The sequence below is a fragment of the Rattus norvegicus genome, chromosome 5 (assembly GCF_021556685.1).
Source record: "Rattus norvegicus strain SHRSP/BbbUtx chromosome 5, alternate assembly SHRSP_T2T, whole genome shotgun sequence".
Classification (NCBI taxonomy): domain Eukaryota; kingdom Metazoa; phylum Chordata; class Mammalia; order Rodentia; family Muridae; genus Rattus; species Rattus norvegicus.
Genome location: NC_141538.1, coordinates 127,087,263 through 127,114,873, shown reverse-complemented (window position 1 = coordinate 127,114,873; position 27,611 = coordinate 127,087,263). Strand labels below are relative to the sequence as shown.

General features: G+C 51.6%; 2 protein-coding genes across 5 annotated transcripts in view; one reads left to right on the top strand and one right to left on the bottom strand.

Annotated features, from left to right (window-relative positions):
* The first annotated feature begins 1,351 nt into the window (after positions 1–1,351).
* Pcsk9 (proprotein convertase subtilisin/kexin type 9) lies at positions 1,352–23,751 on the top strand. The gene is made up of 12 exons (NM_199253.2): positions 1,352–1,745; positions 6,673–6,864; positions 8,647–8,770; positions 10,933–11,066; positions 11,219–11,360; positions 15,310–15,506; positions 16,475–16,658; positions 18,067–18,240; positions 18,469–18,617; positions 19,177–19,354; positions 21,097–21,278; positions 22,469–23,751. Exons 1-12 carry the CDS (start codon positions 1,542–1,544, stop codon positions 22,682–22,684), a joined length of 2,076 nt encoding a protein of 691 aa, NP_954862.2. The 5' UTR covers positions 1,352–1,541; the 3' UTR covers positions 22,685–23,751.
* A 956-nt stretch (positions 23,752–24,707) lies between these two features.
* The window catches only part of Usp24 (ubiquitin specific peptidase 24), a 129,762-nt gene continuing 126,858 nt past the window's right edge, over positions 24,708–27,611 (bottom strand). For 2 of the 4 annotated variants that reach the window (XM_087549156.1, XM_087549157.1), the window contains one exon: positions 24,709–27,250. In XM_087549156.1, coding sequence (XP_087405282.1) covers positions 27,188–27,250 — 63 coding nt within the window. In that variant the 3' untranslated portion in view covers positions 24,709–27,187. 4 annotated transcript variants of the gene reach the window in all.

Here is a 27,611-nt window from a genome sequence, read left to right as displayed (position 1 = left end):
CACAGAGACCCTCTGTGTACAGGTTCATCACCTACTGGGTGGGCCTGAAGGGTGAGAAGCCTGGCCTCCCGGAGGGAGCACGAGGAAGGCTTGCTCAGGGACCTTCTTGCTGCAGGTGGCATTAGTGAGGACTCTGACCAAAGCTTGGCTCATCAAGCAAGGGAGAGTCTCCAGTCACCTCTGAGTGAAAGTGAATGAGCTCATTTGCCTGCCAAGATGGTGGGCTATGCGGTGGGGGGATGAAGAAACAGGATAAAGGGATGACAGACACCAGCTTGGTCTCATGGGCCTCCTTCCACCTACTCTCGTGGGCTGTCTGGTGTTAGGTAAAGGCAAAGGTGGAAAGGACGGCTGCCTCGGGCCCCAAGACCTGGAGTCAGACCTCGGAGCAGAGCCAGACTCGGATCCTGATGCTAGGAGTCTTGCTTCTGAGCAGAGACTGGCCCTATGCCTTCCCTCTGTGGAACCCACTATGGGATCTGAGGAGGGATCCTCTTTTCGTTAGCTGCCCAGCACATAGTTAGTGTAGCTGGACACTTGCTCCACTGAATTCTTGGTTACAGTGTGTAAAACAAAACAATAAAAAACAAACACAATCTGAACCTTTACACATGACACACAGACACAGACACAGACAGACACACAGACACATACAGACATACACACACACACACACACAGAGAGAGAGAGAGAGAGAGAGAGAGAGAGAGAGAGAGAGAGAGAGAGAGAGCGAGCCAGCCCCAGTTTGTGCTTACAATGGAGTTTGAGTCTCTGGCCTCTTTGAAGATTTAAATGTGGCGTCTGTAGAATCGTCCCTCGAGGTGACCAGTGTAGCTGGAACCCAAAGTGAGCAGTCTTCTCCAGGTAGGCTAGGGGACAGGTGGGCCTAAGCAGCAGAGGGGTGGAGGCCAGGGAGGGAGGGGATACAGGCTGTATGGAGTGCAAAGTTTAGGCAGGTGGAGGGAAGTCAGTGCGGGAGTCATGGGTCACAGGAGGAGGGCCCAGGAGGAGAAGTTAGTTAATATTATTGGAGGGAGAAGTACAGGGGTAGCTGGCAGACCCCGGAAACACTAAAGAGGTGGGTCAGCATGCCTCTAAGTTGGCTTCCAGTTTGAGGACTAGAGTGGGGGGGGGGGTAAGAGGGAGGAATGTAGCAAACAGGTTCGCTTTACAGCCCAATTAGGATTTGGGGTTTTGTCCTTTCTCTGAGCGTCATTTGACACTGTCTGGGGAGGGCGAGGCCGAAACCCGATCCTTTAGTACCCGGGGCCCCGTTAATGTTTAATCAGAGAAGATCTTCCGATGGGGCTTGGGGTGGCGTGATCTCCCGGCCCCCAGGCGTCCAGCACCCACACCCTAAAAGGCTTTCCATCTTTATGTGGACGCGCAGTCTGCCACTGGGCTCCCGTTCTCTCTCTGTCTGAGACCTGAGGACTGAGCCAGTGCTTGGCTCCCCTAGGGACATCACAGCCTGCAGTCCCAGAGCCCAGTGCCCCGCGTTCACGTCCTTCCCGAGGCCTCGTGCACCTCTCCTCGCCCCGATGGGCATCCGCTGCTCTACATGGTTGCGGTGGCCGCTGTCGCCGCAGCTGCTGTTGTTGCTGCTACTGTGCCCCACAGGCTCCCGTGCCCAGGACGAGGACGGAGACTACGAAGAGCTGATGCTCGCCCTCCCGTCCCAGGAGGATAGCCTGGTTGATGAGGCCTCACACGTGGCCACCGCCACCTTCCGCCGTTGCTCCAAGGTATGGGTGCGGGATGCCAGGCAATGGTGTTGCTTTGGGTTTGGGGTAGTTCTCTCCGAGGATCTTCTCTGGCCATCCAGTCGTCTGGTGGTCTCTAAGTGCAGCCCTGAGGTGCGGGGTGCGGGGTGCGGGGTGCGGGGTGCGGGGTGCGGGGTGCGGGGTGCGGGGTGCGGGGTGCGGGGTGCGGGGTGCGGGGGAGACCTACAGTGCAGCTGCACCTTGTGGCAGAGAGTGATAGGGTGGGATAGGGGAGGCCACGCGCTAAAGGTACTGTGGGGCTTGGTGTGAGGTGGGGAGCGGGCCACTGGTGTGGTCATGTAGAAAGGGTGTTCTCCGAAATAAGGTGGCATCGGGAGGCTGAGAACTCTAGTGGCACATCTTTCTCAACTGGGTGCCAATAATCATCCTGGGTGCCTGTTGGGGTTCTATAGACCTTGATTTAGGGGAAGGGTGTCAGGGATGAATGATTGGAAGCACTAGTAGGTGAGTGCGTGGGTGGGCGGAGTCAAATTCTTGGGCATATTTACTTCTGGCTCTGGGCCACAGGAAGCTCCTGCCTGAATCTTCCCAGGGTTCCATTGAGGTTCTTTGCCCGGCTTGGAAATGGATTTAGGCCTGGAGGCTGCAGTCATTTACCTATCCCAGGGTGGCTAGTTACTTTGTCTTGAGCTTTTGTTAAAAGGGAAGTAACCATCCTTCGGGGACCACATGGATGATCTCCGGATGTAGTCAGGGAAGAGATCACTTTGGGATTGTAGCCCACTGCACTGTGACCATCTGGCTATTGTTAATAGGGCAGAGGGGAGAATGGGCTTCCGGGATTAACCTAGCCCCAGCCAGTGTGCTGGTGGGCCGGCCAGCCAGTGTCAGGTTCTCAACTCGAATTACCCCTCCCAATGGTCCTCAAGCTCTGTACCTAAAGCAATGTGGAGTCACGGCCAGTGTAATAAAGGGCATTTTAAAGTCTGGCCTATAATTGTGGCTCTCAGGAGGGTGAAGCAAAAGGATTGTGAAGTCAAGACTAGCCTGGGCTACATAGTAAGACCCTGACACAAACAAATAAAGCAGCTCTAATCACCACTGCCCCCAAAGGGACTAAGGACCTTGTTTTGAGAGATGAGTGGGCAGAAGTGAGTGTGTATCTGAGGGGCTCAAGAAAACCCTAAAATTTGCTTATCCATCCACTCACTCATCCATCCATCCATCCATCCATCCATCCATCCATCCATCCATCCATCCAGTGAATGTTTTATGGGAATAAAATTTAGAATGAAAATAATTTTGGCACGGAATTTTAGTCCAATCTCTTTATTCTGGCCATGAGATACTGGGACCCAGAGAGAGAAGGTGAGCCCCTGGCTTCCCAGAAAACTCATTCCATTGCAGAGCACCGTCCTAATTCTGTAGCTTTTCATTTGGCAGAGGGCACTCTAGACTGAGCGTTGAAGCATCGCTAGGAGCTCGGCAAATGAAGGAGGCATGAGAATCTTCTAGAGAGGTTATGTCATGGATGAAGGTGCAGAGATGGGGGAGGCAGAGGAAGAAGGCTCATGTGTGTGTAGCCCTTACTCTTATCTTCTGAAGTGTGAGCTATTCTTCCCAAAGGTCCTTTGTGGTTTACTTGATGGCTTAGGTCTGATCAAGATTATCAAGAATCTTCAACTCTTCCACCGGGGTGAGTGAGTGCATTGACCCCTAACCCTAACCTGACCCCAGCACTGACTCCTCACTGCCCATTGCTTCCTTTCTAGAATGCAAGTGAGGTTTGAATCCCCAAATCCAGTTGACCCCGAGGGCTTGAACAAAGGGTTATGGACTGAGCTCCTCTGGCGAGAGTCAAAGGTGCCTGTGCAGTGATGTAGGAGGTGAAGGTTCAGAGTGGGTTAAAGTCAAGGCTAAGGACAGCCATTGGGTGTCGGGGATCTGTGGATGGTTTCTGTGCAGGCGCCTCTGTTCCCATGCCTTTGCGCTTGGCTATTCCCTCTCTGTATGGAGGTGTGGTCTTGCTCCTTCCACGGTTCTTCTCGCCTGCCTCCATTTGCCAATCACCCAGCCTGGTGCCATACACTTGTCCCTTTTGAGTTTCCTTGCAGGTGCATCCTGGGATTGTGACGGGCCCTGCAACACACGCACTCTCTGGGGCTCGAACATGTCGAGTCACCCGCTTAGGGCCAAAACGCCAGTAAATACTGAAGATGGGATTAAAGCCCGAAGCCTTCTGGTGTTCGCCTCTGGGCTGCTTCTGGAGGGCGTCAGAGGTGTTGGGATAGGAAGGGAGTGAATTACCTTGGATGGGTCAGTGAACGCAGAGGTGTGACTAGAAAGGTCTTTGGGTAGAGTCAGCTGAGTGACCAAGCCATGGATTCTGTAGACATGGGAGTGATATGGCCCTGCCTCCCCTTCCCGCCGGCCACCAAATTTGTAGCACAAATAACTGCACAGCTGGGGGACTTGTGGTTCCAATCACTGTTTGGCCCCTTCTAGTTACAGTTTGTCTACTCTATCTCTTTGGATCCATTCCTATTCTGTAGGCAAGACTGGAGTCTGGCATGGATGTAATTGACTTTCCCACACTATCCCGTTGTGTGAACTCTCTTCCCCTAGAATCCTGTTTAGTCCCCTGGGAGGAAGATCTCCATCCACTGAAGGAATGCCCCAGGCAAGATGCTTCTTCGACCCCTTTAACAGTCAAGTGTAGTCATTAAAGGCCATTGTGTAATCACCTTTCCAGGCATAGAAATCTTTTTCAGCTCTAACACGGGAGAGCCATTTGATTCACTGTCTGGTGGTCATAACACATTTGCCTCTCAAACCCTATCTTCTGTCCTAACCCTATTTTCTGTCCTAACCCTATCTCCTGTCCTAAGCTGCTCAGTGCTGGTCACCATTGGCAGGATTGGCATTTCGATTTTGTGCTGTTTGATTAACAGTCTCGTTATGCCACCGAGTCCTGAATTGAAGGTATTTCGAAGGTTTTAAAGAAGTCGTGGCCAGTGTGTCCCACTCATGAGCTATTAGGTGGTCTGTTTCAGCTGTCCCTGTCAACATTCCAAAGCTATATGGAGACATAGCTTCAGAAGAGAGAGGGCATGGCATGTTTAAACCCCCAAGTGTCTTATAGGAGTGGGAATCGGCTCATACTCTGCATGTATTCCTCACTGAGGAAAAGCATCATCGACTCTTCATAAAGGGGATGGACCCAAGGGTTGAAGGGGTTGGAAATACCAGAGGCAAGGTTAGGCATGCTTCAGGATCCTTCTCTTGGAGCTAACAGAATCTCCCAGGAGAGTGCAAATGCATCAAATTGTAGAGGTGTAGAGGAAGGGCTAACAGAAGATGTTCTGCCTTCTGAATCACTGGAAGAATCACAAGACTGGGAATGGGGTGAGGGGAGCTGAAGGCTTTAGGTAAGGCTTGTCTACTGTCTCTCTTTCTGTATGAGGGGGCTGTCTATCTGGTGCTTTCTCTTTGTACCAGTAGGGTAGGGGTAGTTTGCAAAGGCGAATGACTAAGGCGATCAGATTAAAAGGGGCTGGACATTCAGTGGGCCCACCTCTCACTGCCTATGAACTTCTTTAAAATAACACAAAAACCCTTTCCTTCCATTGCTTTATTTTATTTTATTTATTTATTTATTTTTTGGTTCTTTTTTTCAGAGCTGGGGACCGAACCCAGGGCCTTGCGCTTCCTAGGCAAGCGCTCTACCACTGAGCTAAATCCCCAACCCCCTTCCATTGCTTTATATGTGTGATGTGCCCTATGGTGGCAGCCCGTAGCAGTGCATCCATATGTTCTGACAGACTTTACAAATCTGCGTTTTGCCCCTTCCACCATGCTTTCAGCCTTGTGCCCATGATTACCCTGGTGTCCTGGAGTGGGCTCCTGTGGGTTTACCAGAACTACACACCTCTCATTAGATTCCCTCTCTTTTGGTCAGGCCCCGTTTGGGTACCACACGTTTCAATCCACCAATGATTGCGGCAACTCAAGACTCAACAAAACCAGGCCTCTGCGCTGCATAAGAGCCTTTTATTGGTGTTCTGGGGAGGTTCATTTGGATAGCTCAGAGCTCAAAGCATGGGCAGAGAAACAGTGAAAATATCCACATTACTTATGATCACTCTCACCAGACGTACTCAGGAGACAGAAGGTCTCATGGCTGAATGCACTAAAGCTACATTGCTATGGAGGAGGAGGAAGAGGAGGAGGAGGAGTGGGGAGGAGGAGGAGGAGGAGTGGGGAGGAGGAGGAGTGGGGAAGAGGAGGAGAAGTGGGGGAGGAGGGGAGGAGGAGGGGTGGGGGAGGAGGAAGAAGAGGAGGGGTGTTGGGGAGGAGGAGGAAGGGAGGAGGGGGTAGAAAGAGGAGAGGGAGGAGGAGGAGTGGGGAGGAGGAGGAAAGGTGGGGGAGGAACGGGGGGTTGGGGTAGGGGGAGGAGGAAGAGGAGGAAGAAGAGGGGGAGAATGAGGGAGAGAAGGAGGGGTGAGAGAAGAGGGGGAGGAGGAGGGGAAGAGGAGGAGGGGAGGAGGAGGGGTGGGAAAGAGGAGGGAGGGGTAGGGGGTGGGAGGAGGGGGGAGGAAGAGGGAGAGGAAGAGGGAGTAGAAAGAGGAGAGGGAGGGGGAGGAGGAGGGGGTTGGGGTGGGAGGAGGGGTGAGGGAGTAGGGGGAGAAGGAGGAGGAGAGGGGGAGAAGTAGGAGGGGTGGGGAAGGAGGGGGAGGAGGAGGAGAGGGGGGAGGATCCTGATCCTTCCTGCAGCATTCCTTAGGCAGGCATAGATATTCCTCCCAGGGAAATGAAGTTCTATAGGAACAGAGTGCATCCAATAAAGACAATGTGGGAAAATGTTAAATGCATGCTACACTGGGATGATGTCATGCTGGATCCACTGCAGTTCTCATGTTCTCTGCTTCTCTTCCTTCCTGGGGATCAGGAGGCCTGGAGGCTGCCAGGAACCTACGTGGTGGTGCTGATGGAGGAGACCCAGCGGCTGCAGGTTGAACAAACTGCCCATCGCCTGCAGACCTGGGCGGCCCGCCGGGGCTATGTCATCAAGGTTCTGCATGTCTTTTATGACCTCTTCCCTGGCTTCTTGGTGAAGATGAGCAGTGACCTGTTGGGCCTGGTGAGCTACCTTCTTGGGCGTGGGACTTTCCAGGAAGAATGGGCTCCCATTTCCGTGGTCCGACTGCCCTTAGTGTGCCCACTGCCAAGAGGCAGGACCAGTTAGCACCTGTGGCTCTTGGCTCCCTGAGTAGCTGCCTTGTAAACTTGGCCACATCCCAGTGCTGAGTCTACATCCATAGGAGGACAGGAGGGACCATAAGACAGCTAGGAGCTCCTACCCCATGGTCTGCCTGCCAGTATCCTTTTCTGGTTTCTCTACTGCCTGTGAGAATCTGTATCAAAGGTTTCAGACTCTTCTCTTCTGGGACAGGTAGTGCTTGTCCATCACTCCTCTGAATGCTGCCTTTCTTTGCTGAAGGAGGTGAAAGGGGTACAGGCTATCACCCGCCCTCCCTGTTCTCCCCATCTTGGCACTCCAGGTTCTCACCTGCCTGCTAGTTCTCTTCTCCACTGGGTGCTCTCAGTACCCCTGCACGCACTTAGGTCCAAGGGCTCAGGGGCTTTGCCCAGGCCTCCAGCGTGCATTGCGTGCACATGCACCTCAGGTCACTGCCGCCCCAAGGTTTAAATTGACTTAACATCTTGTTACTAAATGACTGTGGGGCATGGACAGTGCCACAGAGCAGGAGGACATCAAGTTAGTGCCTTCCACTCACCCGCTGTGCACTTTACTGAGCATTGTCTGTGACACAGCCTTGAGTCTTTCCACCAAGCTTGCAGCCAAGGTAGAGACTGAATGGTTGAGGCCAGAGCAGTTAGCTGGTGCTGTGTGCTCAGCACAGTGGGGAAGGAATAAGACACCCAAAGGACAACAAGCTCTGTACAGGAGGCCATAGAGTTTGCTCTAGGCACTTGAGCCTTGGAGCCTTGAAAGGTGAATAGGCCCCGTTCAGTGTCTCACTAGTTTGTGTAATTTAGAGCAGATGCCTTTCTCTCCCATGATTATCTGTAAGCCAGATGTGGCAATGGGAGCCATCATTTGAGGACTAGTGGAGAATGTGGAATATCTTTGTGAATAGGGATAGGTTGAGACAATGTCTTGCTCTGTAGCCCAAACTGGCCTCAAGTCATGATGCCCACACCCCTGCTTCTGGAATATTATAGACAGGTGCCAACATCACCAGATGACTGTTGAGTGTTTAAGCAGATAATAAGTAGAGAGATGGGCAGAGGGTGGGTTAAGGAGCCCTGGGGTTACTGAAGCACCTAGAGATGCTTTGGGCCTCCAGGAGTCGGGAGGGGGTGGAGAGAGGCAGCTGAAGCATGGGGGAAGGGTGTGGTAGCTGAGGATGCAGCTGCTGTGAGCCTGGTTAAGGAGAAGGGTGCAGGCCCCTCTCTCAAACTGATGCAGATGCTTCCTGTTAGCCAAACATGCTGGAGGCCTGGGAGTCTGGTTGCAGGGTCAGTGCAAAGGCCGGAGATGGGAGCAGACACACCATGGCCAACACTGGTGTCCTGACTTGAGAGGGATGGTACTAAGATTCCCGACCACCTCCCTGAAGCTAGGCATAGCCTGACTCCCAGGTGAGATGTGGAGCTCAGAATCCAGAGAGAGGAAGAGAGAGTCCTCTGAGCAGTCATACAGATTCAGTCACTGGAGTTATAGAGCACCACGCTCCCCAACCAGAGAGAGAGAGATGAGGATACAGGCCCCTGGTCTGTCTTCGGGCTTCAGGAGGGAGACTCTGTGACAGTTGGGGAGGTGGACAGTTGGCTCAGGTGGGGCTGCTGTTAGCTGAAGGACTTTTGAAGCCAAGTGCATGGCTCTCTGGTTCTGTAGGCCCTGAAGTTGCCCCATGTGGAGTACATCGAGGAAGACTCATTAGTCTTCGCCCAGAGCATCCCATGGAACCTGGAGCGGATTATCCCAGCGTGGCAGCAGACAGAGGAAGATAGCTCCCCTGGTAAGATCCCCTCTGCCTGTCCCCTTCCCACCCCACCCCAGGGCTCCGGAGTGTATACTGACCTCTCTGTCCTCTCTGCATTGCTCCATGCAGAAACGCAAGCGTTTCCCCTTAAGTGACCCTTCCCTCCAGCTACTCATCCTTGTTGGCATCATCCCCTCCTGTCCTAGTCAGTGTTCTATTGCTGTGAAGAGACACCATGAGCGTGGCAATTCTTATACAGGAAAACATGTAATTGGGGCTGGCTTACACTTTCAGAGGTTTAGTCCATTATTGTCATGGTGAGAAGCATGGTGGCACGTAGGTAGACATGGAGAAGGAGCTGAAAGTTCTATATCTTGATCCACAGGCAGCAGAAAGAGACTGTCACATTGGGCATGGCTTGAACATATAAAACCTCAAAGCCCGCCTCCACAGTGACACACTTCTCTAACAAGGCCACACCCACTCTAACAAGGCCACACTCACTCTGACAAGGCCATACCTCCTAGTAGTACCCCTCCCTATGGGTCAAGCATTCAAACACATGAGTGTCTGGGGGTGTCATTCCTATTCAAACCACCACACCTCCAATCTGGATAGCCCCTCTTGCTTCACTCCTCTCTAGGAAGAGCCTAAACCTGACTGACCCACTATTTGTGGGGTACCCAGCCTTGTAGACAGGGATAGACCCCTCAGCAGAGCAGACACAGCTCACTTCAATGGCTCCCATTTAGATATCTAGTCTCCCAGCTTACCTTGCCCCTACCACTAGTACCGTCAGCCTGCTGGAGGCTCCCTGCATCTGTCAATGGTCTGCCCAGTGTGTCTTGCTATCAGAGATGGAGAAAGAGAGACTTGGGAAGGTGGTCTGGATCGGTAGGACTGTGGTTGACATTGAGTTGAGAAAGGCTGCAGGGTGTCTGCTTTGGGAAAGGATCAGAGGTTCTGTGGAGTCTGAAGTGTCTGTCCCCTTCGAGGATGTAAGGAAGGCTAATCTACTGTTTAAATAGATGGGGCATGGATTTGGTGAGTTGGATGAAACCTGGCAGCTGTGAGTATCTGAGCTTCTCAGGCTGCTGGGTACCCCCTAAGGGTGGGCACAGGCTGGGGGGGGGGTGGCAATCCAAGGTTCCTTTTCCTTTTAGACACTTTGCCTTGTATCTCTACCATACCTGAGGCCTGCTAGGGAGGTACTCAAAGACTTAGCTGTATGCTCAACCCCAGGATGAGAATTCTTTAAAGATTCATGTTTTTAAAATGTGTGTGTTTTGTCTACACGTGTGTACACGTATGCATATGTGCCATGAGCAGGCAGTGCCCGCAGAGGCTTTGAGGAGGGCATCTGGTCTTCTAGAACTGGGGTTGTAGAGAGTTGTTGGCCACCATGTAGGTGCTGGGAACTGAACCCAGTTCATCTCCAAGAGCAGCAAATGCTCTTAGCCATTGAACCATCCCTCTAGTCCCCCAGGCTGAGAATTTTTGAGGGTAGCTGCCGCCTTGGGCTCTCCTTCCTTTCCTCCAGTCTCCTAGCTCTCCTTCCTTAGCAAACAGACATGTGCTACCCTCTGCAGGTCCCCGCCACCAGGCCTGCAGGGGCACCCCCGACCCTAAGCGTCTCATGTAGTGCTCACCCCATGCCTGTTCCTTGAAGATGCTCACCTACTCAGGGATGGAAGGGGCAGGTGTCAGGGTCACGGTGAGCTTCCTGTGCCAAGTTCCACCCAAACTCAATGGGGGAAGAAATAGCCCATGGGCTTAGCAGGCCCTTGTAGGTGAAATTTGTGGACTTGGAGCCTGTTTCTTCCCTGGAAATGTGTTGGGCAGCCAGGACATCAGGCAGTCCTGCTAGTTTCTTTCTGTCTTCTCAGTCCTTGCCTTAGCGAGATGGGAGCGCACATGCTTGGAAGATTGGTTTATCTTATACCATAATACTGTGTTCTGAATGTTCCCATCAGTTTACCTCCTGGCTCTGTCGTTTGCCAGCTACAGGCCACAGACAGCTCCCAGCCCTCTCTGTGCCCCACTCCTTGCTGTAAGATTCAATAGCATGCAGCTCAGGAAGTGTGGGGAGGTTTCGCATGAGCTGTGTAACAGGTGGGGTGGCAGACAGCTCAGGACATGCGCAATAGTGTTAACCCCGGAACTGTTCTCTCCCGTCCCGCAATGGCTGCCATGGGAAGACGGAAGTAGCCAGGTGGAGGTGTATCTCTTAGATACCAGCATCCAGAGTGGCCACCGGGAGATCGAGGGCAGAGTTACCATCACTGACTTCAACAGTGTGCCTGAGGAGGACGGGACACGTTTCCACAGACAGGTGGGTGTGACTCTCACTTCATCTCAGTGGTGGGCGAAGGTGGGCAGGGGTGCCACCCCTGGAGCACTGTTTCAGTACTGCCTAACTTTCCCTGCCCTCTGTCAGTTGGTTCGGACCCCCTCACGTGATCCCTGTGTTGATTGATTGAGCAGGCGAGCAAGTGTGACAGCCATGGCACCCACCTAGCAGGTGTGGTCAGCGGCCGGGATGCTGGTGTGGCCAAGGGCACCAGTCTGCACAGTCTGCGTGTGCTCAACTGTCAAGGGAAGGGCACAGTCAGCGGCACCCTCATAGGTGAGTGACACTCTGGGTTCTACCTGGCGTGAGAAAGGAGCCAAAGCTTAGCAGGAAGCAAGGTCTCACGGTCAGGCAGTCTCTGTTACACAGAGTCAGCAGGGCCCCAGAGATCAAGAATGCAGGTGGGAAACTGAGGCTTTGGAGGGGGTGGGGCTCAGTCCAGTGGGCCTGTGGGTGAGTGCTCTCCCACAGCTCTGCACTGTTCCCTTACAGTGTTGTCACATGTCACCTTCATTAGATTTGCAAAACCCCGAGGTAGTAGAAGCCAGTTTTCCCATCTGTGTGCTAACGGTGAAAGCTGGGACACCTACTTGGTGGGGGAACTGCAGTGAATCTTTCCGGATGTTTGCAGCACCTCGGTCCACTCCAGTGGTACCCAGAGGGTTAGAACTTCAGTATATACGCAGGGAGAGGAAGTGCAGAAGCGCTGGGTCACTGTATCTCAGTGTGAGGCTTGGCCGGTGACCCCGAGGCTGGCATGAGATGGCAGCTAAACAGAAAGCCCAGCCAGAGAGCGTGACTTGGCCAGGGCCTACAGCAGGAGCCTGCCAGCCTTTGGGAATGGAGCTGCTAATGGCTTGACTGCCGCCCACCAGTTAGATGTTGGCCCAGAGCTCATCCACAAAAGATATGGGAACCGGCTTGGCTTATCAGTGGGACTTCAGTTGTTTTGTTTGTTTGTTTTAGATTTATTTTTTTCACGATCATGAATGTTTTGCCTGTATGTATGTATGGGTAGCAGGTACCAGGAACTGAACCTGGGTCCTCTTCAAGAGCATCAAGTGCTCTTAACCACTGAGCCATCTTTCCAGCCACCTGCTTGGGACTTAGAGCACAGCCAGTCATTGACACACAAATAAAGCAATAGCTTCTGTTCCATCGGGGATGGCTTGTGCCTGTCCCACCCCCTTATTGACCAACCTCAGTCCAGTTTGCCACCGCCGAAGGCCACTGTGTAGAAAGAGATTACTCATTCACTGGAAGCCCTTACCCAGGCCAGGCTCTGGGCTCTGGAGGGCTTTTTCTGCAAGAGAACTCTCCCCACCAATGTGTAGAAAGCACCTAATGCAGTTCAGGGTGGAGTGGGCTCAACAGGAAGGAGCTGTTACTCCAGTCTCAGGCTCCTCTGTATGAAGCTGGGGGCAGTGGTGTCAAGTCTAAGCACAGGTCTGCATCAGCTAGGGGTCAGTTGTAATCACGCATGTCACCGATACTCCTGTGTCACCGCTACTCCTGTGTCCACTTCGCTGCCCCTTACCTCCTCCTGGTGTGAGGGACCTCACCAACCAACCCTTACATGAATTGTCCTGGACCCCAGTTCCAACTTCAGCCACAGTCCCCCAGGGCCACCTGGATCAGAAGGTTCTGAGAAGTTGGCTTGGCCACACTGTGTAACAGAACAGGAGTCTGAAAGGGGACGGAGCTGTTAGGCTAGGCCGGCTGTGGTTAGACTCAAGTCTCCAGGCTGGCAAGGGTTAGAGTTACCTGTATAGCAGGCCTGGGGTAGAATTGATCTTCACACACATTCAGAGCGGGAACAGAGTGTTGTTCATGTTGGGGGATTACATCCCGTAGTGGAGAGTTGTGGGCGACGCTGTGGAGTCTTTAACTCCTGACTTGATACAAACAGCACTGTCCCTGTTTATAGAGGGTAGATTGGCAGCTTGTGAGTGGGAGCCAGGGTAGTCTCTGATTATTTTGGGTGCAAAACTCCAAGTGTGGTGAGCAGGCCTCAGAGGGACGTGGAGGTTTATGAAACCTGAGGGCTGTCATGGAGGCCCTCTCATTTCTGGAGGCCTAGGAATTTTCTGGAAAGGCATAAAAGTTTGGTGATGCTCCTAATAGTTTGAATATTCAGGTTCTTGGAGAAGCTGGAGAAGTTAAAAGTGGAGAAAATGTTTCCCTTTTTAGGGCTAGTGCTTTTCTTTCTTTTAAATCCACTATTCGTTTGACAGATTCATACATGTGTATATTTTGGTCATTTTACCCCCATATTATCTTCTTTTATCTTTCTTACCCTCTGCCGAACCCCTTCTTCTTTCCAATAAGTCTCCCGTCTAGTTTTCTTTTGTTTGTTAGCTTGTTTTGTGACCCACTGAGTTTCATTACAGTTGCTAGCAACAGCATTATTTACTGGGGCATAAACAACTTAACAGTGTGCCCCTGTGAAAAAAAATGACACCTCTCGCCTCAGGGGAGCAGTTACCTGCTAGTGGCTCCTTAGGGTGGGGCTTCGTGAGTCCCTCTGCCATCCATAATAGAGTGTTACCCACCTGGTGAGGTAACATGATACTGTCATGAGCACAATGGCCTTGTCTCGTTCAGATGTTCAGAGCACTCTGCTCACCCCTGGTCCTTACATCCTCTCTTACTTCCCTTCTGTGGTGTTCCTTGAGCCCTGCAGGAGAGGGGGTGATAAGGATGTCCTGTTATGACTGAGCATTCGTGGTCACTTACCCTCAGAACTTTGAGGCGAGGCTTCTCACACCAGTAGGAGGCAAGGGGAAGTGACGTGGACACAGGAGTGTCGGTGACATCTGTGTGTATAGCCAACCCACAGGACACAGGATTGTAGGCAGCATCTGTGATTGCAGCTGACCCAGCTATGAGTCTCTGCATTAACTGCTCTCCACTTTATAAACACCAAGCTTGAGAGTAGCACACATCTCTGGCTATCAGCATAAACATTTAGAAGGCGGCCTAATAATATGACTATTTAGCAAAACCAATAGTGGCCTATGATCTTCCCAGCCATAGGTTTTGACCAGGTTTACCGTACCAGGCATAAATCCCCTTCGGTGGAGTGAGCCTCCAATCCGATCAGAAAGTGGTTGTTTACCCTCATGATAGCCACACTACTATTGCACCGGTGAGCATATGCCATTGGCTGGGTTTGAACTGAACTCAAAGGCTTACAACTGGGTAAGCCTGTTGACTTTTATCTCCCACCAGCCTGCATAGCACCCTTCAGCTGTGAGAAACTGTGAGGCAGCAGGGGGCAAACTTCCAACTCAGTTCTAGCTTGATTTTTCTCTGTGTTAGTTAGGGCTATCTAGAGTAACCTAACTTATAGAATGAGTCTCTCTCTCTCTCTCTCTCTCTCTCTCTCTCTCTCTCTCTCTCTCTCTCTCCTCCCCTCCCCTTCTCCCTCTCTCTCTGTCCACACATATGTGTGTACGCATGTTCGTGCATGGGCACACGCTTGTATGATTTATTAGAATGACTTATAGCTAACCCAACCATGGTCGGCTGTGAATGGAAAGTCCAAGAATCTAGTAGTTTCTCTGGAGTCTGAGTCTGGCTGTCTCGGCTGCTCTTCACTGTATCCCAAAGAAGCGGGCTCTAATGCCAAAGGAAGCGATAGACTTGCTAGCAGGGTGAGAGCACGCAGGCAAAGAGCAAATGCCTCCTTCTTCCAGGTCCTTAGGCTTCCCAGCAGAAGACCCAGATTAGAGGTGGATTTTCCCAACTCAAAAGATCTGGATTAAAGGTGTCTTCCTACCTCATAGATCTGGATTAGAAGTTGACAACCAAGAATAGCCATTACATCCTGCAACCAAAGTATGTGACGTTTTCTGAAATAACACCTTACCATCTAGTTCTGGGAAGCACTCAGCTCCTTCAGTTTTGAGTCTAAACTTAATCTAGAGGCAGAATTATTCCCTTTCTCCAGGGACCCAGTGCTTTCTCTCAAGGCATTCAATAGATTGGGTGAGGACCATCAATACTGTGGAAGTCATCCACTTTTACTCAAAGGAAGTGAGTGAATGATTTAAATGTCCGTCCTACATAAAACACTTTCAAGGTAACGTTCAGATAGGTTTGGCTAAGCATCGGAGCACCAAACAACCACCAAAAAACCCCATCACACTGTGTCTCTGAGGGAAGGAGCTGGAGGAGGAAAGTACAGCTCTCTAGCAGGTGACCTGGGCTTGATTTTTCGCAGGCCTGGAGTTTATTCGGAAGAGCCAGCTAATCCAGCCTTCGGGGCCACTCGTGGTGCTGCTGCCCCTGGCGGGTGGGTATAGCCGGATCCTTAACACTGCCTGCCAGCGCCTGGCAAGGACTGGGGTAGTGCTGGTGGCAGCAGCTGGGAATTTCCGAGATGATGCCTGCCTCTACTCCCCAGCCTCTGCTCCAGAGGTAGGTGCTGAACTGTTTTCCCAGAACAAAGGGAAGGTGGCTCTCTTTCGACTGAGCTGCCTGGGCTGAAAAGTGCTTAGAGCCTCCAAACCGGGGCCCCGATGGGACTCAAGCCATTCCTGCTCCAGTGTCTGTGGGAAGCTGTGACCCATGCAGCCAATCCTACGATCCTGCCCAGCCCTTTCTCCCTTCCCCCTCTCAGGACCTGGGGCCTTATCCAATCCCTCTTCTGTCCCTTGGAAGGCAGGATAGCACCCTCAGCTTTCTCCCCACCCCTAGCTTTCCTAGATCACCCACAAACCCCTAAGCCATTTATGTGTCAGATTCACTGTCCTGTCCAATCCTTTAGACCCCCCCCGCATTGTTCAGCTCCTACCTATAAATGACCTTAGTGAGATTAGTGGGTGTCTGCTGGCCCCAAAGCCCTCATGTGATGGCCTCTTGTAATTATCCACCATATCTGGGACCGTAGTAGGTGCATCCTGGGAGGGGCCTCTCCGGAGGACTTGATGGTCCAGTGGGCCCTTCCTCATCTGGGGGACACCTGCAGAGCAAATCTCTTAGTGCTGAATGTGCAGAAATGGGAGAGAGGCACCTGTTCCTGTTCAAGGCTTCATGTAACCCGGCCTTCCCTCCCTGACCACCAGAGCTTAGCAAGCTGCTCAACCTAATACTGCCATCTTGCCCGCTCTAGGCTTTATACAGAACCTGAGAGCAGGCCCCTTTCCTACTTGGTCTCTACCCTAGAACATGGGCTCCACATGGAGTCAGGAAATGGGCTCTGGAAAATGTTGGGGAGCCCTGGCCATGGTGAGGCGCCGCAGCTCCCCGAGGAGCTGCATTTCTCACAGGAGATGGCATTTCAGTGGGCCACCGTGGGAACTGGAGTCGGCTAGTCCAGAGGCAAGATCTGCCAGTCTCATTGTGGCTCTGGTCTTTCTCTGTTACCCACTTCCTTACCGTGCCAGGTCATTACAGTTGGGGCCACTAATGCCCAGGACCAGCCAGTCACCCTGGGGACTTTGGGGACAAACTTTGGACGCTGTGTGGATCTCTTTGCCCCCGGGAAGGACATCATCGGAGCCTCCAGTGACTGTAGCACGTGCTACATGTCACAGAGTGGGACGTCACAAGCTGCTGCCCACGTGGCTGGTGAGTCACCACCCCACTACCCTGCCACCACAGCCCTTAGGCAGGCAGCAGGGTCTGTCCCCTGACCCTCTGGGTCACCTCCTGTGCCTGACGGCAAATGTGAGGGGGACCAGATGGTGACTGTGGTGAGCAGCTTTGCTAGTGCGGTGCAGTGTCCGAGGTAACCTACTTAAAGGAAGAAGTGTTTATTTTGACTCACGGTTTCAGAAGGTTCAGTCATGGTCACTTGGCACCTTTATTTTAGGGCATGCCGTGGTGGGGAGTGTGTGGTAGAGCAAAACTGCTCCCCTCATTTGCCTGGAAAGCAGAGAGGAAGGGCACACCCCTAATGACCTATTTGTATTAGGAAAAGGTTCTGTCTCCTCCCACAGGCTGGTGACTAAGCCTTCAATATATATAGGCTTTTGGGGAGAAATTTAAGAATCAAATTATCACAATGTCCTGTAAATGGAGTTTAACAAACTCTATTATTAATATGATCTGGACAGTCCCCCAGTACTACGAATTATTTAATCAGCTCTTGAACAACTACTGGGGGTTACCCTTAAATCTATTTTACTAATCGCTAGACTGTGTACTTTCTAGCTTTTTGAAGTACCTGCTGTTTGAATCTCGCTGGGTTACTTCTCCAACAGTCCCTTCTGGAGGTTGGGGTGGGGGTGGGGTCGTTTCGCTCGGGCATGTGCTCTTGGTCTGGCATGTCTAATGGAGACCTCCTCTTCTCTCTGTCTTCCTCCTCCTTCATTCTTTCTCCTCCTTTCTCATGGCCCCTACCTGCAACCCCCAGCCTGGTAACTGAAACTCCACCTACTTCTATTCTCCCCAGTAATCGGCTGTAGCGGCTTCTATTTAACTGATACTATAAAGCTGGGGGGCAGAGTTTACATAGCATCACTGTAAGTGAGGATCTCGTTGGGGGCAACTAGGTTTTGGGGGTCAGTATTTAGCATTTGAATACACAGCAGCACCAGACCAACCCCCAAAGATGTCCTGAAGAACACTGGGTCTATCAGGGAGGGATACACAAATGGTGGAACAGAAAGCAGTTGGAGTTCTCCTGAAGGAGCTCCACTGAGGCACCTGTCAGGCCTGAAGGTCAGGAAGGCTCCCTGGAGGAGGGATGTTTGATGTGGGTTTTGGTGGGTGGTTCACCTAGCAAACGCCTGCAGTTGCCAAGGCCCACAGGCGTGATCAGATGTCTCCTTACCTGGATTTCACTGAGTGAGGGATTGCAGGTGCTTAAATTTCCAGAGGAGCAGTGTGTGTGTGTGTGTGTGTGTGTGTGTGTGTGTGTGTGTATGTGTGTGTGTACGCACATATGTGTGTTTGTGCCTGAATGTGTGCCCTGGCAGGAGCCCTATGTTTTGGGAAGGAGGGCCAGGCCACCTTCTGTAATCTGCACCTTCAGGCATTGTGGCTATGATGCTGAACCGGGATCCAGCACTTACCCTGGCTGAGCTGCGGCAGAGGTTGATCCTCTTCTCTACCAAAGATGTCATCAACATGGCCTGGTTCCCTGAGGACCAGCGGGTGCTGACCCCCAACCGGGTGGCCACACTGCCCCCCAGCACCCAGGAGACAGGTGAGCAGGACGGCAGGGAGGGTACACAGTCCCTCCCCTGGTCCTCACAGGAGGGTTTTTCTTTTCGTAGCTGCAGTTTGAGGACAGATGAGAAGGCTTGATGATGATTTCTTGGGGAAATAGCCAGCTTGCAGCCTCTCTCCCTGCCATCAGCTGAGGCGATCCCTAGCATCTCTGGTGGGTGCTTCTCCAACCCCGGGAACCCTACTCATCTGGGCCTTGTTGCAGGCGGGCAGCTGCTCTGCCGGACAGTGTGGTCCGCCCACTCAGGGCCCACCCGTACAGCAACAGCCACAGCCCGCTGTGCCCCTGAAGAGGAACTGCTGAGCTGCTCCAGCTTCTCCAGGAGCGGGAGGCGACGGGGTGATCGAATTGAGGTGCCCGGGCCCTGTTTGTGTGTCTGTCTACCCCTAACCAGTCCCAGCCCTCAGCAGGTACAAGTGGCTCATGCCTGAGTCTTCTTCTAATCCCCAATTTTAGGCTTAAAGTTATGGTCAGAGAGAGCCACATCCAGGATGGGCAGTGCCTGCTGGGTGTGTGGTCAGAGACTTGTGGAGGGACATTTTAAGAGCTGCTTCACTGTGTTGGTCTGTGGCTCTGGAGTCGGGTAAAGAGCATTCAGATGCTGTGTGACACTGAGTTTGGCTGGAGGGCAGCACCTGGCCAGGACAGCCAGGTCCTAAGGATAGACCTGTGAAATGTCCCAGGCTGGGGCTGGTATGTTAGCCACCCAGTGTCTCTGCCGGAAGCTTTATTTATGATGGAGCTGCCTGGAGACAGAACCGTCTGCCTCGGCCTGGGCAAATGACTTGTCTTTAAAGTGGTGGGGATAAGCATGATGCTGCGAGCTCCAAGGGTCCCAACTAGGTACCTGTGTGTACTCTGTCCCAGCCCCGTATTCTTTCTCACTGCTTCTTGTTTTTCTGCAACTCTCAGGCCATAGGGGGCCAGCAGGTCTGCAAGGCCCTCAATGCATTTGGGGGTGAGGGTGTCTATGCTGTCGCAAGGTGCTGCCTGCTTCCCCGTGTCAACTGCAGCATCCACAACACTCCTGCAGCCAGAGCTGGTCCGCAGACCCCCGTCCACTGCCACCAGAAGGACCATGTTCTCACAGGTAGGGATCTTTTCCAAGCGGTGAAAAAGAGGCCTGGTTGACTCCATAGTGTGGTCCTTCTGAGCCTGAGACCCAGGGCCCATTTTAAGCTGGCTTCCATCTCGTCCATGTGGTTTGATCCTCTTTCTCCTTAGCTTCCTTTGGGAAAAGAGGGTGATGATGGAGGGGTGAGGTGGAACAGAGGATGGGGGTGCCTGGTGCCATCCAAAGGAAGGCTCTGAGGTCTGTCACCAAGGGGGCAACCTCAGTTTGAATTCTACACTTAGTGGTGGGATAAGTTCCTAATCAGCCTGTGCTTGGTTTTCTAATCATGGAAGGAAAGGGTGCATGCCACACATGTAGCCTGGTGCTGGGACAAGGTATATCAGCTCTCCTTGTTACATCACTGCCCTGCCTCTGGGCTAGGGGGCATTAACGGCCACTGTCAGAAATAGTCCCAGGCAAGTAGTAGAGGTCACCAGTGAGGACTTTGAATGCTGTTAGGGGATGGTGGCTCTCAAACTGGGAGAAGGCCAAACAGCCTTGCATGAATGGAGGTTAAGTGCTGGGCAGGGCGTGAAGGAGTGGGAGGTCACTGGGGATGGCTCACTCAGTGGCAGATTCTGGTGGAGTACAGCCTGGGGAGCCACTGAGGGTTCCAGAGTGAAGGATGGGGTTGGCAAAGCCCAGACACAGAATGTATCTTCAGGGGGCAGGTGAAGCTAGTGGGAGGCTGCAGCCTGGACCTGGCAAGGTCCCTGGACCTGTTGGTTGCACTTCCGTACTGGGCTCTTGTTTGCCTTTTTGAGTGTCAACAGCTAAGCCCCAGGGCATGTTTGGAGCCATGAGAGCCTTTGACCTTCCCTCTCTGCAGCCTAGCAGAGATCCACTTATCAGCTAAGCCAGTGGCTCTCAACCTTCCTGATGCTGCGACCCCTTAATACAGTTCCTCATGTGGTGGTGACCTCCAACCATAAAATTATTTTCGTTGCTACTTCATAATGGTAATTTTACTACTGTTATGAATTGAAGTGTAAATATCTGTGTTTTCTGATGGTCTTAAGTGACCCCTGTGAAAGGATCATTCTATCCTTCCAAGGGGGTCTTGTCCCACAGATTGAGAACTGTTGAGCTAAGGCAGCTTCCCCTCCATGTAGAGTGACCCTACTGAGGTCCTGTAGCCAGGACAGAGAGAACTGAAGTCCTCAACACCCTAATATGCAGAGTCCTTGCCATGAATAGGTTATCTGCTGGGACCACACACGTGGCCTCCATCTTCCCATAGCATCCCCATGGGTGCTCTGGTACTCCCAATGCCACAAAAGGGACCTAGGGCTTAGAGTAGCCTAGTGACCACTATCCATGGTTTTTGTAGCCGGTGGTGTCCCTTCCAAAACTAGAATCCCAGGTCCCACACAGAGCTGCTCACACTTTAACGGGGAAGGGACTCACAGAGGTTCTGAGCACCTCAGGCTGAAGAGCCCTTTCCCATCCCCTCAACCCCCTTCTCTGGCTGGAGAGACCATGTTTTAAGAAAGTAAATTTCCAAGAGGTTGGATGGCTCTCTCACAGCCCCTGAGATGGTCAGTGGCAGATTTGAAGTGAGAATCCAGGGATCCTATTGCTCAAGCCAGCATCATTTCTCTTGGAACTGTTTCTGTCTTTCCCAAGCTTTAGACTTGAAAGGAGTAGCATCAGTTGGGACCAGAAAGACAGGAAGTCCACAAAATTACAGAGTCTGAGCTATGTATTTTCTGTTCTAGGCTGCAGCTTCCACTGGGAAGTGGAAAACCTTAGAGCCCAGCAGCAGCCTCTGCTGAGGTCCAGACATCAACCTGGCCAATGCGTTGGCCACCAGGAGGCCAGTGTCCACGCTTCCTGCTGCCATGCTCCAGGTCTGGAATGCAAAATCAAGGAGCATGGCATCGCAGGTCCTGCAGAGCAGGTGAAGGAGTTGGGGATGGCTGGGTACCTTGGTCTTGTGTGTGTGTGTGGCGGGGGGTGCTGCCCTGTGTTGAAGGGGCCCCATGGGTCAGGAGAGGAGCTAGACGGTTTTTACTGTTGCAGGCACAGCATGTGAGCATTTGAGCGAGGCAGGCAGGCCTGGTTTTGCTTCTGCCCACTGTTGCTGCTCTTTGAGAGCATGCATGGTCGTGGCAAGTGGGAAGGAAACACCGTGCTTGAGCACTTTCTGATGGGGGCCGCTGAGGTTCTGCAGAGTCTGGACACAGAGCTGTAGATGCTGAGCAAGTGAAGGTTGAGGAAAGGAAGAGCCCTGGGAAGAGAGCCTGGGGCCAACAGATGGCCTTTCAGAGCTAGAGGCAGAAGTGTCCGTCCTTTATACAGCTCTGGGGGTGGGCGGTGTGAGGCAGAAAGCTGCTCTATGAAGGGGAATCTCAGTTCCACTATATCAGTGAGCACAGGTACCCAGAGAGGCTGGCTCCAGTCTAGTCCAGTCCTAGGAGATAAACTGGGCAGAGGTGCCTGCTTGGCCCTCTAGGAGTCCCACTTGGTGGGAGAAGTAAGCAGAGTTAGTTCCAGAGGGCCAGTATGGAGAGTGCTAATATGGAGAAAAATGGAGCAGGGAAGAGTGGTGGGTAGAGACACCCTTGAGATGAGATGACAAGCCATAGGGTCACCATCGGGAACAAAGTTTCTGGCAGAGGAAACAGCTAAGGTCAAGAGGGGTGACAGTATATCTTGGTGACAGGATCATCTAGGCCAGTGGGGCAGGTAGGGTCTCAGAAGTCTGGAAACATCTGACCTGGGGCGTGACCAGGCCCATGGTTGCCGGACTGAGACAGGAAGGTCTGCAGGATGGCCCCTGCACTGCTCCAGGTCTAGGATGTGAGGGTCTAGGCTGGAGTGGGAGTTAGGGGGAGGTGTTGCAACCGGAGATGTGTAGGTGAAGAACAGGTTCAGGGTTTCTGCTGAGCCTCTGAACTGCCATTAGATGGGATGGAAGGCTGCAGAGGGAGTGACTTTGGGGAAGTGAAGGTGGCTGAGTTAGACGTCTGCCCTGGAAGGAGAGCGTTGGTTACTGTTGGGTACAACCCTGCCTGTGTCTGAGAGGCTGTGGAGCGTGGTCAGCCCACAAGTCTCAGACACAGGCTGTCTTCCTCTGGATTCTGGCAGGTCACCGTGGCCTGTGAGGCAGGATGGACCCTGACTGGATGCAACGTTCTCCCTGGGGCATCCCTCCCTCTGGGGGCCTACAGTGTGGACAACGTGTGTGTGGCACGAATCCGTGATGCTGGTAGAGCGGACAGGACCAGTGAAGAAGCCACGGTAGCTGCTGCCATCTGCTGCCGGAGCCGGCCTTCGGCAAAGGCCTCCTGGGTTCACCAGTGACAGCCTCAGGCAGGCATTGTACCTGTGGCTGGACGCAGAGATGGACGTCCTGGCTCTCTTGTGTCTAGCCAAAGGTGGGGAGACTCTGCCTGGGGGAACTTGGCGTCTCATCCTGGGTACCCATTCCTGGTGTATGTGTGGGGAAGCACCTCCTTCATGGTCAGGGGGCCTGTGCTTGGCCTTCTGCCATCGAAGATGTTAAGCTATAGTTGGCTTTGGCCAGCTGCTCCAGTATATCAGAACCTGAGAGCACTTGCTACAAGGCTAGTGTTCAGGCCTTAGGCCTCCAGAGTGAATGTATCCTGCAGGAAGATAATGATGGATCGTGACCCTTGACGGTCACCCCCCTCCCCCAGGTCAGATGTCACCAGACTAGAACAGTATCTGAAAGCTGCTGGGGCCACTCACAGCTTGCTTACTCTGGAGACAGCATTTTGGGCTCCCTGATTAATGCAGATCAGTTCTGCCCACCTCCAGGGGTGGATCCAGCTGTGAGGCTCACCTGTATCTTCCAGATGTTCTCATCTGCTGCACCGAAGGCTCTGGCCCTGCTCAGGAGAACACGCTACGAACTCCTAGCTGACTCTGTTTGCACTGGAGAACCACACAGGGCTTACCCCACTACCCTGTGCACTGACTGGCTTCACTTTATGAAGGAAGAGACAGGGCCAGAGAAGCAATGTCATGCAGCCAGTGATGCTAGGACATAAATCCAGAGTGGCTGGCCCTGAAGCCATGCCTCTTGGCAATGCCAGGCTGGGCATCCTATTTTTGAAGCAAACAAAAAATGAGAGGACAGGCTGTGCTTCAGCGGCTTGTTCCTGGACCTATGCTCCCTTAGCCCCAGTCCCACGGATTATGTGGAGAGTGGAGGAGCAACAGAGGGCGACTGTACTAAGGCCACACAAGTCGACAAGAACACCTATATCCTTTTGACCTCTTCTGCTTTTTTATAGTAAGCTTTCCCTACCTGCGTTGCTTTTGTAACTCGATATTTATGCCGGGTTTTATAGAGTTTTTATTATGTAGTGACTTTTCAGAATAAAAGAAGCTGATGTGACTGCCTGCACCTGACTAAGGCTGCCTGCTTACCAGGTTGGACTATCTGCCAGACGGTGGCGTGCACAGGCTTGCAGTGGGCCCATTCTAAGAATGCAGCCACTGTTCCTGTAGCCTCCTGATGCCTCAGAGTACTAGTATTTGTCCTGGGGATCCCACTCCCTCCAGCATTATAGACTCTTTGGGCTCATGCCTACAGCACTCCTAGCTCCCAACACTTCTACCACCCTTCTAGCAAGGGCTCAGTGATGTTTCTCGGCTCATTCACTCATTAGTCTGTGGTGTTTCTGCAAGCAGTCTATAGTTACCCCTGATTTGAAATGAAACATGCTCTCAGATATTTTTTCAGTGTGCAATGTGCAAATATCCCTGTCATGCAGTGTGGACCCCTTGGTGTTACTGTCTTAGGCATGGTCTATCTCTATACAGTCTACACAATGGATCTGCCAAAAGTCTCCAAGTGGTTTTCTGCAAAGCAAAGCCATGTGTGAAAAGCACTATAGCTGGCAGATGCTAACGGCTCAAATGTTACAATAGTGGCTGTCACCACAGCCACTGGTACCTGTGCTTTCAACTCTATTGAGATCTCTTCCAGTCTCCTCCATGGCAGTGCCCACCCACTGGTTGGTCAGGTGCTGAATGTGGACAGTTGGCTTCTGAAGATGTAGTGAAGGGGATGGGACCCATGCAAACAATGCTGGCCACCAGGAATGACTGACCAGTGCAAGACACTTAGTTTCTGAAAGCTGAGGCTATGGGCCCTGCCCAAGTTGTACACAGACAGAGATCCTAGATGAGAGAAGGCTAGGAGGACACACAGCCCCTGACTGCATTGTGGCCCTCCGCCCCCCACTGTCAGTGCAGCAAGCACACCAGGAAGGGACCAGGTATGTCTATGCTGCTCCCAGTGTCCCCCACAGCCCCAGTCTAACATTTGGAGAAAAATGTCTGTGAGACTCCAATTCTACATTTTTGAAAAATTTATTTTATACTCTTAGAAGCTAAGAACTCCACCACACATGAACCAAATTTAGAATCCAGAGTCTTTCCTAGTTTTTCTACTTCCTTCTGAAATTTTATAAACAAGATTTTGTACACAAGAGGTAGCAGAGGAAAATTCCAGTCTGCTTGTTCCAAGCTCAAAGATGCTGTACACGCCTTGGTGCTAGCAGGGAGGGTGGGGCAAGCCAGGTGAATCTGGAGGCTCAGGCTGTGGGTCTCACAGCTAACAGCTGTTGGTGACCAGAGAGAGGCCACCTGGGGAGCTACAGGCAAGCTGCCTGTAGGAGGCTCATCTGTCTGTCCCAGGGATGCCTTAGGGGCAAGACAGAAGTCCTGAGGTCAGCCTGGACTGAAGGAGCTTCTTGAGAACACACAGCATTGAGTCAATTGTGCAATTCCTGCTTGATTGCAGACCACTGTAAAAGATTATAAAAACATCTTCATCCAAAAATTGGCAGTAAAAATGACAATTCTTTCAAGGCAGGCCTGCCATAATTGTCACTGTGGTACTACGTTTAAAAAAGTCCTCAGGAGGTTAGTGGACTGAAGCTGTTGGAAATCAAGTGGTTCCTGATTATGTGAAGGATGCTCACTGTAGCAAGGGGAGAAGATGGACCAAAGTGAACGGTGCCGGCGATCCTGATTCAGCTTTATGTGAGGACAGCAGGCGTAGGGGCAGAGGGCGTCGTTTCCATAGGAAATAAGGGACTAGCTAGAAGTGGCAGTTTCACTCCTGAATTCGGGCTCCTGAGTGCAGCTGCTGGCAATGATATTCCTCTATGCATCATGGCCAGCGTTTCAATGCGGGTCCCACACAATCTTCCTGCAGGCATGGGTGTGAAGAGATGTGAATTGGAAAGGGAAACAATGGAACACGGGTGTCCAGGTATTCAAAATCAATTTTAGACCCTTGCATTAAAAAACTAGAAGAACCCCAGAATCAGATCTGCCACTTGCCTCTGTTGTTTCCCTGAGGACACAGCTGTTCTTCCATGCTGTCCCGTCCATCTTTGTGGGTCTGACCAAAGCTGGGTCTGGCCTGTGGTGGCTACAGAACCCACAACTGAAGCTGGTTGCACGGGACATCTATGGTGAGATGAAGGGTCCCTGAAGCACACAGCAGGGACTGCTGCCTGCCTGCCGAGTGTCCTCACAATGCAAAAGCAACCAAAAAGGCACTTAGGGGCTGGCTGTGCCTCTTTGACTTGGCAAATCTAGCTGACAGTGGCAGCCTGGCACTTCCAGAGGCTCCCCCAGTTCTGTGCATGGCAAGTGGAAAATAAGGCAGAACTAAAGGCGAAGCGAGGCTGGCACTGAGCAACTGAGGATACACAATGTACAGAACACAAGCAATGGCTATGTGACCCCAGCCGGAAACCAGTGAGAGATGCCATGTTGCAAACACAACTAAATGGGCGGTGTCTAACTATTTTCTAGTTATTTCAGAGAAAGTACATTTTAAATCTTGCCTTTTCAGTATTAGTCACATCAAGGAGAAACAAAGTCTTAAATCCTTTCTATGCAGTAAAATTCTGATGAATCTCACGAAGTAGCAGCCCCCGGCCTTGGTATTTAACTCAATATACAATCAATACAAGGGCCATAGAAATTATGTTTAAGCAAAACAAATGATTGCAGATCACATGACTTAAGACTAGTTTATTCAATATGTCTCCAAGCATTAAAAGGATAGTTTTATGAAGTCAAACTCAATAAACTTATAAAGTGCTTTTAATTTTGTTGTTTTAAATTTTATTTTAGGAACAACCCATCAGTCTTTAGTGACTGACGTCAGAGAACACACCCTATTCTTTTAGAGAACATAGCTTTTTGTTTTGTTTTAAATTTATTATTGCTCTTTTCAATCTTGATTCAGAAAATATCTCAAAGAGCTTAACAATGCCACAGTTTCTGATCCTGGAAGCATGTCATCAAGGTCTGAGACCATGCTGAGGGCTTTCACCAGACACCAGAGATTCTGTAGAGGAGACATATTAAATACAGAGGCCTGTGTAAACTGGGTTCATTACTATTTTACAACAGAAAGAATTTTACCACATATCTTCACATCATTCTAAATTGGATATTCCTATTCAATGTTACTGCAGATTACTAATTTTCCCTCCCATTTCTTCTCCCTGGGTCACAGAGAGAGCCACAGTTTTATCCCTCATCCTCACTGCTATATCCATGGAGCACAGGTTTGCCACCAGATGTGTTTCCTAAAAGCACATGTCAGTGCACCAGTAGACGCTGGGACAGCTGGCCCACATCCAGAATTCTCCCAACAACTCCCAGCCTCCAAGTGGCCAGAGAAGTCTCTCCTCTGGAGCACAGGTCCTCATCACACTCCTGGCTCCCACTCCAGGCTCTTTTAAGGCCTTCAGCGACGAGATTCTGCTTTCCCAAAAGGTGCTGAGCATCCTCTCTGGGCACACTGCTCTATGGATCAACATCATCAAGGTCACTTCTTAATTCACCAATCATCATGGGAGATTCCGAACCCTGTGGCAAGGAAAGGAAGTTAAGGTTCCTACAACTAAAGTCAGATAGTTTCCCACACTGCCTTCTTACTTGCACTCTGTAATTTAAATCTATCACTGAGCAACTTAATTCTGCTTATTAGAGAGGATGAAAATACAATGCTAACTATTACTCCTTTTGGCAACTCAGTCACGCGAAACATTTGCATTTGTATGGTCTTACTCAGTCACCAAAAGAACCCTCAGACTGGCCTCAGGTTGCACTTTCTTCTCTGTACCCACACAGGCAGACTCTCATTAGGACTGAGTGAGCAACTGGAAGAAGCAGGGGGTTGGGGGTGGGATGATGATGACACTGAATGCCAGTGACACCTTATCTCGTG